The sequence below is a fragment of the Cyprinus carpio genome, chromosome A10 (assembly GCF_018340385.1).
Source record: "Cyprinus carpio isolate SPL01 chromosome A10, ASM1834038v1, whole genome shotgun sequence".
Lineage (NCBI taxonomy): Eukaryota > Metazoa > Chordata > Actinopteri > Cypriniformes > Cyprinidae > Cyprinus > Cyprinus carpio.
In genome coordinates, this window is record NC_056581.1 from 5,274,733 (window position 1) to 5,287,457 (window position 12,725).

Sequence of the window (12,725 nt, forward strand, 5' to 3'; positions counted from 1 at the left end):
TTTGCGAGAGATTAATTATGGTCTAATGAAGTAATTGTAATTGGGTTGAGATAGTGAAGTGGTGGGTTTTTTGTAAATGTGAGCTAAATCGTCAACAATTAAAACCCCCCAGAACCAGACTTCAAACTGCTTCAGTCTGTGTGCCTGAATTTATTTAATACCGAGTTTCCCAATTTGAGTTGCATTAATGATTATATAGCAGAAAGGTCAGCTCACCTGTATCTTTTTTCTTTCTCTTCGGATGCGCAATCTCAACCAATTCCCCAGTTTCACCTGAGAAAGCTTTAGGATTCCTCACAACTCATAAATATGTGGAGAACGAGTGACGTGTTAAGACATGCGTGCACAACACACCGGGATGTTAAAGAGCCAGTGTCATAAACTAAACCTATTCAGTTTTTCCTCCCTCCAAAGCCCTTCTTGTGCACCACAAGTTTGTAGGACTTGTTTGCCTGCATGGTGACAGTCATTGTAGTATTGATGATGAACCAGGACAGTCACGTTCACATTTACAAAACAGGAGAAATATCTAGTTGCCTGAAAGCGGTCTGAAGACTATCGACGTCTTCATTGTCTGCATCCTTCAAGTATTCATGATAGGAAACAAAGGTTTAAAATGACACGTAAAGTGCTTGAAGCTGAAGAAACACCAGTCAAGGTCGGGAACCGTATGTCTGTCATCCTCCGTGTTTGTTACAAGTCGCGTGGGATCATTTCTGTCTCATCCCAGAGGACGCTCTGCAAAAACAACTGAGTTCTAATTTGTAAGACGCAGGTTTATTACATAGAAGGTCAACATTCTGTATTTCTAAACCGACAAACCCAATAAGCTTAAATGTATCTGTCAGAACTAATGCAACATTTGTGCTGTTACGGAATAGGAAAGATAGTCTTCTTTCGGGGGTTTGTTGATAATAGAAAAAAACGCTACACAGCGGGCGCCTGGCGCATGGGAGAGGAATTTCTGTCTGGAAGTCAGGAATAAAGTCTCTACCTTCATATTATATATAATATTACTTGTGCTGTCAAAACGATTAATCGCGTCCAAAATAAACGTTTTTGTTCACATAATACTGTGTGTGAGGCGGTGCATATTTATTCGGTATCTATAAATACAATCAACATGAATGTGTATATTTAAGAAAACTCTGTAATATTGATATATTATAGATATTTATAGTATATATAAATTAATGAATATTAATCTATACATGTAAATCTTTTAAAAATATATACGTGTGGGATGTGTGTGCTTTTATATCTACATAATACAATTACACAGTACACACATTGAATATGTAAACAATAACTTTTTATTTTAGACGTGATTAATCGTTTGACAGACACGTACAATAATCTAATATAACTAATACATAATATAATATAATATAATTATAATATAATATTCAAAAGTGAAGGATCTTAGCATTCTGATTGAGAAGATTATGCTAAGTATTTTGCTTTCTTTGTAGAAAAAACGTTTAAAAAAATAGGGCCTACTAGGTCTACTAGTCTAATGAAATAGGGTCGAGCTATCTGATTACCCATTATAAATTAGGTTTGTACATTGTCAAACTGATGCGTATATATTTCTCAAGGTAAAGAACACATACGATAAAAAAAAAAATCATAAGCTGGTGTCTGCACTTATAATGCATGTTTATTCATTCTGCCACAGGGAGGGAAGAAAGTACAAAAGGAAAAGGAAAAACCAAAATGCTGTAATATTAAAATGGCCAGTTTTATGTTGCGAAAATACTGATGGTAATAATACAGTAATAAATCAAATGCATGGAAATCATATTTGATTGTCAGTGACTTATTCTTATGTAGTGTTCATGATAAGGTGGTCCCCTCGCTGTGAAGAGTACATTAGAGATGCACCAACTCAGAGCTTGGTTATGTAACCAAAACACTTTGTTTTCTACTAGGTTAAATATTTATCGTCCTGTAAACACAAAATGGGTTAATTCTGCTTCTTGAAACACTGAGGGTCAACCAAAAGACTTCTTCTTTGGCTTTTCCTGGGCATCTGCCAGTACTTTATCATCTGAAAATAACAAACCCACCTTTTTTACTCCATACACACAACATTTACGTTAAGTGAACATCTATGTTTTATGATTTCAGAGTGCAATCTGTTACCGAGAACACTTCCATCTCCAATCTGGCTGCCGTGTGCTGCTTCCATGTCTCCAGGTCCTTTAGGATGGCATCTTCAAAGGCCAGAGCTGCCACCGCGAAAGAAAAACCTCCTGGCTGTGCGTCCCCTTCAAAACCAGTGTTAAGCAGTACCAGTTAACATGTAGCACCCATCTTGTACTTCTTGTAATGGAAACAGCAATAACTATAAAGTACATGATATTCTTATTCCCGTTCAGAATTGTACTTGGTTTTTGAGGACACCGACCCAAAACTGCAGGACTTCACATTTATGCTGCAATTATTTATGGCAGCGCTCTCTGTCTCTGGCACTCTTCTGGCAGGACTTCACAGAAGGACAGCAGGAGCCTTAATAGGTTTACAAGTTTAGTGTACCGTGTTGTGCTTAGTCTGTGGGGGCGTTTCTCACCAGGAGGTCTCTTTTTGTGCCAACTAAGAAAACAAAACAAGAGTCTGGTTCATTTTCCCGCAGTGCCTTATGATAACCACGGTCTGAGGAACAAACAAAAATATCATTCAAAATTCAAAATCCTTAACACATTTTCAATCTTCAAAACACTACTACAGGCTTTACTTACTGTGTGGTTCCAAGCTCTTGATATCAGCCCATGTCACGAAGACAGTAATAATAACTTTTAAAGTAGAAACAGAAAGGATTATATTGGGGTTGTTTAAAACGGACTCTGATCTGGAGTAATTAAAGGAATAGTCACCCAAAAATGAAAATTGCAAAAAAAAAATGTATCCCCCCCCAAGCCATCCAAGATGTAGATGAGTTTGTTTTTGCGATCAACAGATTTGGGACTTGCTCACCAATGGATCCTCTGCAGTGAATGGGTGCCGTCAGAATGAGAGTTCAAACAGCTGCAACAGTAATCCACACAACTCCAGCACCATCAATTAATAATGGATTTGAAAAGAAAGCAATACTGTGGATTACTTTTGTATTATTGTGATGTTTTTATTCAGCTGTTTGGGGGACTCCATTTGACGGGCACCACATTCACTGCAGAGGAAGTGATTGTAATGCTAAATTTCTCCAAATCTGTTCCAATGAAGAGAAGAAACAAACTCATCTACATCTTAAAATGGCATGAGGGCAAGTACATTTTCAGCAAAATGTTAATTTTTGGGTGAACTGTTCCTTTACACGAGAACCTGCATTTCACCTTGAGCTCCTCTATTAATATGCTGATGCGATGCATTTGAACTTTTCCTGGAACAGCAGTGTCCCATCTGCAAATATTGTAATGTGCAAAAAACAAAAGACATGAAAATTTCTAATGAAACAGACATTATTTAAATCATTTAGAAAATAACCTACTCACATTTGAAGAGAAAATGGCCAGCCCAGATATCTCAAATCTCTCAATCTCAAAGTCAACGCACTCTATAGTAGCCTTGTCGTCTCTCTCAAAACACGTCTTTACAGAACCTATGACATACAAGCAAATAATGGAACTTGACATGTATATGAAAAACTACATGTATCATTAAATTAAGGTCCTGTATACTTTTTACCTGTTATTAAGCATGTCTTTCCCACAGTGAGATCTCCAACCACTACTGCTTTTGACATCTTCTTAAGCCTGTCATTACTAGACAGTGATATGAAAATAAAATTATATAATAAAGGACTAATAGAATTCTCTCTTCAGCTCTCTCTCATGTATGTATCACATATATATATAAAATAAATGGAGTAAATGTAATTATTCCAAACTTTTAATGGTAATGTATATGAATAAACATAACAATGTGTGTGTGTGTCAGTGTTATATTTTTTATATATGTCTTATATACATAAATATCATTCTTTAGAAACATTTGGGGGTGAAAAATTCAAAAAAAAAAAAAAAATTGTAAAAATATATACTGAAACTCATATGCTCTATAACCAACCACCCTTGTGCTGACGTGAAACACACCGGTCTTGGCAAGCCATCGTGGGCTTTTGTATGCCAATAATCCTTCATCTGTAGGCAGGCTTGTGGGATTATAACACTACAGGACAGTGACAACAGAACTAATAAATGATGATTAACTCTTCTTACCATAAACAGAATCAAATAACAGATACTTCTGGCAATAAGTGAATAAGAACTGTAGTGTCTAGTTGTTGAAATGCTGTCTGCTCCATTTCCACTTTGGAATCATTCACAAATAGGATTGGCCAGGAATGGCATTAAGAAAGTAAATAGGGTACATCTGCCCTTAATTATGACCCCAATACTGAGAAAACTAGCTACAGGAAGCAGCTGTGGGAAGCCTTTTTATTTGTTTCACAGAATTAACTCCTCTGTGGATGTCACACATTCTCAATATTAATAATCTGATGATGTGCTCGCTAAAGGTCACAGAATGCTTGCCTGAATTCCTGTTGTAATACTTGCGATATGAATCATACCTTTGTCAAATTACAGAATGGTCGTTCCAGTACAGTACCTGATAATGTGATGCTAGAGAGTGTACCTTGGAAATGTGGATATGATCCTGTCTCTGCTGACATGGAGGACTGCGATGCATGAGTCTTGTCAGCAGGTTGTCCAGGGAACCTCGCCTGTGAAACGACACTATCAGCACTAACATATAAACCGGTTTACTCTCTACATTTACATCAACCTGAATACTTTGTATTCAGCATACTGTAAGTGTATAATAAACATAGTACATATATCCAGCAGGAGACATGATAATTTGATTTGTGACTTTGCTGGATATATTAATTTATTTGTATTAATTTTTTAGGGACGTTTGTTTTGGTATAGTCATACAGAAGGGGACTGTTGAAAATATTTATGGTTAAAAAAAAAAAACAAAAAAAAAAAAAACAAAAAAAAAAAAAACAAAAAAAAAAAAAAAAAAAAAAAAAAAAAAAAAAAAAAAAAAGTGAATCCTCTATAGCTACTAAATAAACAGAGCTGCATTTTTTTTTACGACACAACAAAAACGACTGCGGTAACGGCCGCAGTTAGTATTTTATCATTTGAAAAATCCCTTAGAAGCGCTGTTTATCGTCGTTTGAGTCATTAAGAGCTGCTGAGACTGTATACATCGAGCAGTTGTCGTGTACTCACAGATATTCCCGTACAGCAGTCTTCCTGCCGACTGCGTATGGACTCGCCGCATCTAATCCTACAGTCATCGCCATAGCCAACACGAGCCGGAACCCGCAGTCACGTGGCGCAGGAGATACACCGCGCGATCTTTCGAAAGGCTGCTGTTATGGCAACCAGCACACATTTTTCACCATTAATCCTGACACGTGACGCACTGAAGTTATGATGACGTATTTTGACATTAAAAATGTTGAGTTTTCCCCTTGAAAACGTAAAACGACGTATTCCACTTGTGTGGGAGAAATTACACATTGAAAACCAACAAAAATACATTAAAAAATACTCAAAAAAAAAGAATAAAGAAAAAAAAAATAATTAGATTTTTTTTTAGAAATGGCCAAACTGTCTACAAATACATGCCGCAAACTGTAACGTAATGTAATCTGACTACTTTTGATTACTTTTTGCATTTGACTAATTAGTTACCAAACACGATAGGAATTTTGTACCCAGTTGATATAGAAATACAGAGAAAGAAAATATATTTCTATTCTTTATTATGAAACAACATGAAGTGAATTAAATGTCAGGGTTAACCAAAACTGGGGTTTGTGAAGGAATAACAGGAGGTTTGTGAGCTGGTCAAAAAGCTAATTAAGTAGGCGAAATCCTAAAAAAAAAAAAAGTTAATAAATATAAAAATACTTTTAAAATTAAAACAATACTTTCACACAAATATATAAATATTTTGCTACAGAAACATATTTATCACTGCAATAATGCTTCTGACGCTGTCTTGTTTGTTCAAGAGTGGCTTGACACCAAGGAATCGCGACAGCTGAAACCCAAGAGTCTTGCATATGTCTGTGGGTAGTGGTTCTTGAAGCACTGACTCCAGCTGCAGTCCACTCTTTGTGAATCTCCCCCCACATTTTTGAATGGGTTTTGTTTCACAATCCTCTCCATGGGTGCGGTTATCCCTATGGCATGGTACACTTTTTTTATACCACATCTTTTCCTTCCCTTCGCCTCTCTGTTAATGTGCTTGGACACAGAGCTCTGTGACCAGCCAGCCTCTTTTACAATGACCTTTTGTGTCGTGCCCTCCTTGTGCAAGTGTGTCAATGGGTCGTCTTTTGGACAACTGGCAAGTCAAGCAGTCTTCCCCATGATTGTGTAGCCTACAGAACTAGACTGAAAGACCATTTAAAGGCCTTTGCAGGTGTTCTGAGTAAATTAGCTGATTTTAGAGTGTGGCACCAGGTGTCTTCAATATGAACCTTTTCACAATTATTCTAATTTGATGAGATACTGAATTGGGATTTTCCTTAGTTGTCAGTTATAATCATCAAAATGAAAAGAACCAAATATTTGAAATATATCAGTCTGTGTGTAATGAATGAATATAATATACAAGACTTTCACTTTTTGAATGGAATTAGTGAAATAACTCAACTTTTTGAGATATTCTAATTATATGACCAGCACCTGTCTTTGATCTGGCAGTGGTGCATTAGCCCGAGTGACCGCAGGGTGGCAGATACATATCCTCCAGCGCGTTTGGGAAGCCAGACTGCTGTGTCTGCCAAGCAAGTTAGATTGTGCTCCTCATGCATGGTGCTTCAGAGATGGTTTTTCACCTGAAGGGATTTGCTTGAGCAACACCTAACTTTTCACATGTCATTTTAAAATAAGAATAATTTTTAAAACAAAATCTAGATCAGATGAGCTGCCCTCAGTGTCAGCAGGTCAGGCATACAGCTCTTTTAATGTGCACTAAAGGCTAAAGGTGACTAGGTTGAATCGCTCAGTCTGGGCTTGGGTCTTATTCCATTTCACATTCATTAATAATAATGGACAGTTTGTAATATGTGAAGCTAAACTGATTCATTACTAATTGATCATATCTTTGTCCTGGCTGTGATATGTATTATGATTTATTTTAAGAAAAGGGTTTGGTTTGATGCTGGCATCATCAACATCAATGTGTTCAGTGAACTAAACTAAAGTGTACAGTTGAACACTTTGACTAATGAAATTAAAGGAGAATGCAGGCTGTGCATTTAACTTGTTTACAAAAGGTTAATGAACAAACAAATGGCACTAAATATAGTGGTGTAATAATTCCTGCATCTGGCAGGTTCAGTGGAGTGAAAAAAAAAGATAATCAGATGTCTCGAAGATTTTAACGACACTCTTGTGTATTTCTGTAAGCGACATTGCAAATTAAAGTCAGAAATGATCTGTTTTTCTCTCAGTGGTAAACAAATGTAAGAAAATATTTTTGTTGCTGTCTTTATTAAATTAATTACACATATCAATTTTGTGTGTGTGATTACTCTATTATGAATAATAGTGACCTACACTGCGAACTCGATATTCTAAAGAAAGTCAATTCAAAGTAGAATAAAAAATATAATATACTATAAACTATATACTATACAATACATTTTGTGTGTGAAATATAAAGTAAAAAAAAAATAAGAAAAAAACACTTATTATTTAATATTTGTTTTACGATTTAAAAATATAATAACTAATAAAATAAAAATATTTACTTTTTGTAAAATAATTATAGAAATATATTTTAGGTTTATGCTTTTGTTTCAGTACATATTTATTCACAATGCTAGCTGGACTGCTGTGCCATCTTCATTTAGGCTGATATGGATCATTTTATTATCTTATCTTTTTTATTTTTTATTTTTTTTGTATTGAGATTAAAAAAAAATACTGTATTCAGTAATGGGAGTCTAATCAATTGAAAATTTCCCAGTAATGGGGAAAAATGATTGATAATGATTTACAGAAATCACATCCAGATGTATTGACATGGAATGAGAATAAGGGTAATGTGTGTTTAACTTTCATGCCAATAATGTCAGAACACTAGTCAAGAAGTCCTAACAGAGGCTTTGTTTTTCTTTATTCAAAATGTACTGTGAGCTTTGTAAAATGTAAAATGTGACCTTACTGAGGTTCACCTAACCGTCTTATATCAGAGTGACACATCACATTTGTCCCTGTGCATGATTTGAACTCTGAATCCAATTTGTTGTCAGACTCCAAAGCTTAAAACCACTGTTGACCAAATTCTGAAGAATGAGATTAAACTGAGAGCCTTCCTCCTCGGTCTCTGTGGTCTGTCCTTCCCTGCTGCTCATGACAGTCACAAGGTCTTCCAATGGTCGGCCCTCCTGCCCGGCGCTGCTGTAGCATTCATCTGTTTATTTCTGGAAGGTTTTTATTTATTTTTTTCAGAACAAATGATCTCTTTCAATAAACTCGAGTCAGAGTCACAGCTGTGGCATAAACCACTACATACTTTAGTCTTAATGAGACAAAAACTGTCTTTTGAGTGACAGACATAATTTCCCCCACCAAACGTGTGATTACACCCAAGTCATGTACTGTACCCTCCTTTTATTAATTTTCATCAGCTTTACATGATGGACATCAATGAGGCTACGCTCAGTAAACTCCAGTCTCACAAGAGCGAAAACGTCCCTACGTTCCTCATTAACACCCACAATGGTGACAGAAATTGTGTTTTGTTCCCCAGCAAAGCAAGTGGTTGAAGACAGTTGAACACAGAAATATATATGTGTGTATCTTTTAAAGGAACATTCGTACCTGTCCTGACAGATGAGGTTCATTTTCAGAATTCACCTCGTTCCACAGCTGTATAATATTTGACAATTTTTTAAGCATAAAATATAAAAAATTGGTCTTCATTCCGAAGGTTTCTGATGTTTATATGACTTTACAATAAATATTAAAAACTCTTCAGCGGTCATGAGAAGTTAATACTTTATTAATAAAATACTTTATTTATTTTAATATATATATATCCTCATCATTCGGACCAAATAAACATGTTTTTGTTTTTTCACAAATGGGTGTAAAATGACTCATTGTGAAAGGTGATGCGTTTTCCCAACTGATAACTATGTTTTTAATAATTATTAATTATTAAATTTTTAAAATTATTTATTATAAAATTAAATACAAACGCTTTTTGTTTGTTTTTTGGAAATTGTACTTTTTGTTGTTGTGCTTGTTGTTTTTGTTTTGTTTGGACCCATCTTGCCTAAAATGTGGAGTGGGCACAGGTGAAAAATATTTTTATTTGATTTTATTTATTATTTTAAAATGGCCTATTTAGACTTTCTCCAAAGGAAGGAGATGAAGATCAATTTGAAACCATCCTGTATTCTCTATTCATTCATAATCAAAGCAGATTTGTAAATACTCATATAAAAATATATATATATATATATATATATATAATATATATATATATAATATTATATATATCTGTCAGTGTAGATACATAATGAGTTGTACAGTGTGGTCAGGAAAACATTAGTGATAAAAAGGGAGGAGTGTGGCACCCACACATGATAGAATAGCTCTGAATATCTTGAACAGATTAATTCAAAATGCTTCCTTGGTACACAAACCTTTATTTTGTCAGATCTGCAGGCTGTTTTGTCCTGGTACTCTAGAAATTAGCGGCGTGATAAACAATAGGGTCGTGCTAGTACTGACAACAATAAAGGTCATCACCAGGGTTTGGCCACTAATTGATCCAGTTATGCGAGATCATTCCAGCCTCTATTTCTCCCTCATTCTTCTCTTCCCGTCCATCTTTCACTCTCTCAGTTCTTTTTACTACAAACAATCTGCAGACATAAATCAATTGAAGAATAATTTAATTGCACATTTAATTAGCATGTTGATTGCCATGGTGCAATGCATCATAAATAAACGCAGCGTTGAGCTTCTGCTGTTGCTGGAGTGGACTGAATTGAGACAGACTGAGAAGACATTTCCTAGAATCTGATGTCCAGGGACAATTAGGCAGGAAGCAGAAACAATTTCCTCATGGATTACATGCAATGCATCAGCCTGCGGCATATGCCATTGAATTAGTGACAGCACTCAATACATGCATGCACAAATGATTTATCCATGGAGACAATGTATATGGCCACTCACTACAGTGACCTTGGCTGTGCCCAGTTATTGCTGTTAACATTTAATGTGGCTAATAATGCTTTAAAAACATGCATATATTTGAATGTGTATCGGTGACCATATTTATGTTTGTCTTGCATTAGCTGGCAATGCTGGAAGCAAATAATACCAGAGAATATTTTCAAACTGCAGACACTGCACCTATACCACGTAAAAAATAAAATAAAAAATAAAATAAATAAAAAAAAATTGAATGCTCTTACTGTAAAGTACATCAGTTATTAATATTACTGTTCATAACTATCAAATAATTATGGGAGCATTCTTAAATGGTGTATTTCAATCAACAGTATTCAACTATTCATATAGTAATGAATTTTAAACACAAATTAAAAGAAAACAAAACGAAAAAAAAAAAAAAAAAAAAAAAAAACGAAGCCCGTTTTTAGAGCCATTAATGCATTTGCATTATGACATTATTTACATAACAATTAAACATATTTGGTCCTGTTCCATAACTGTATTTTATCTAGAATATTTTTTTTTTAATTTCCATTATTCTTAATGTGTTATACTGTAATATGGCTTGTTTTTAGGATGGTACAGTAAAAATACTATATGATTTTTTTGCATAAGAGTTGTGAAAATTCTGGAAGGTGTTTTAAGTGTCATGAAAATGTCACAGTGCAAAAAGTCTAAGGTGAATAATTCACCCAAAAATAAACATTTGCTATAAACTCAGATGAGTTTGTTTCTTCACCAGAACAGATTTGGATTTGACAAAATCTAGCATTACATCACTTGCTCACCAATGGATCCACTGCAGTGAATGGGTGCCGTCAGAATGAGAGTCTAAACAGCTGATTAAAACATCACAATAAAACATAAGTAATCCACACGACTCCAGTCCATCAGTTAACATCTTGTGGATAAATAAACAAATGTAAGGGATTTTAACTTTAAATATCACTTCTATAATCCATAATAATGCTTCCTCCAGTTAAAAAAGACTATCCCCTGTTGTCCTCTCACATCAAAATCTACTGACATGTTTGTTTATGTTGTCCTCTCACATCAAAATCTACTGGCATTTTTGTTTTCGCTTCAGAATTTATGTCCTTTTTCATGAGAGATGAGTTATTTGTTTGGAGGAATCATTATTATGGATAGAGACAACGTATTTTAGCCAGAAGCAATGGTTAAAAACGTTTAGGATTTTTGTGATGTTTTTATCATTTGTTTGAACTCTCATTCTGGCGGCACCCATTCACTGCAGAGGTTCCATTGGTTGAGGGTGTTTGGGGGATGAACTAGTCCTTTAGTGCCTTTAATTTTTTTTTTTTTAATTAACAATTTTGTGGTTGCTAATGCCTATATAAACATTTGAATAAATATAAAATGTTATTATTATGCATAATTGTTGGATTGGATTGTAGAAAAATATTATACTGTAATAATATGCCTGCATATGTGGGAAAAAATGTCAAAACACAAGCAGTTATGGGTAACTTTGATGATCAAGATTTAATGAAGCCTCACTCACCCCAACACAAGAAAACAAACCTGCAGCACAAACAATATTTGCATAATTCTTTTTATTCACTATTACTGTTCTGTTATACTTTAGTATTTGTTTCTTTATTTGTCTGTTTTTGTTTTTTAGTGGACATCCTCAATCCTTAAGCCCTTATTTGGGTTTGTTGTACATCATCATAACTGAACAGGAGGAGGATGGAGCGCGATGGACCCCTTTAATCTGTCAATCAGCCCTACATCTTAAAAAGTGATTTCGTTTTTTATTTAATTATTTTTTTTAATTGTCTCACAGAATGTACCTCACATAGTATTTACACATACAGCGGACAATGGTCACTCAAAATGACACCAGAAGAGAAAGATTCTGCTCTTTTATAGATTTTCTTTCTCTCTTTCTCTGATTCAGACAAAATTTGAGTAAATTCTCTTTTAATGTTTTCGTGCTGAGTTCAGGTTGCTCTGGACTTAAAATGACTCTCTTCACATAAAACTCTTTTCAATAAATACCTTGCAGAAAACAACTGTACAATCGTACACAGTGTTTGACTTTGATATATTTCTGGAGCATGTTAGTAAAACTAAAAATATAAGAAAGTAAATCAAACCATAATTTATCAAAAACCCAAAGTAAACAAATTCATGCATATTTAATGTTACAATATATATGTATATATATATTTTTTGTCCATTAAAACTGAAAAAGTAACATGATAGACGGGCCTTTTTTTTATTTACATTGATATTGGCACTGTTTATTTTTCTTTGAATCTGGAATGAATGTTATGAAACACTTAATGTTCACGTCAGTGTAACACTCTCATGGAAAGAAGGACGCTTTCTCTAAAAACTCTGGATTACATCCTATTTTAGGCAAAAGGAAAACAGAATAAAAAGAAACAAGAAAACAGATTGATTCCTAGGGGTCAGACAGCCAAAAAATAAACTACAGGTGAATGTGAGTAAAAAAAGCCATTTGACTCCATATTC

At 34.6% G+C, this 12,725-nt stretch overlaps 1 protein-coding gene across 1 annotated transcript in view; it reads right to left on the reverse strand.

Moving 5' to 3' along the window:
• LOC109097610 (GATOR complex protein DEPDC5-like) overlaps window positions 1–2,191 on the reverse strand; it is a 22,335-nt gene extending 20,144 nt beyond the window's left edge. The window contains exon 1 of the mRNA XM_042764549.1: window positions 2,146–2,191. Coding sequence (XP_042620483.1) covers window positions 2,146–2,191 — 46 coding nt within the window. The remainder of the gene's footprint in view (window positions 1–2,145) is intronic.
• Between the last annotated feature and the right edge of the window lie 10,534 nt (window positions 2,192–12,725).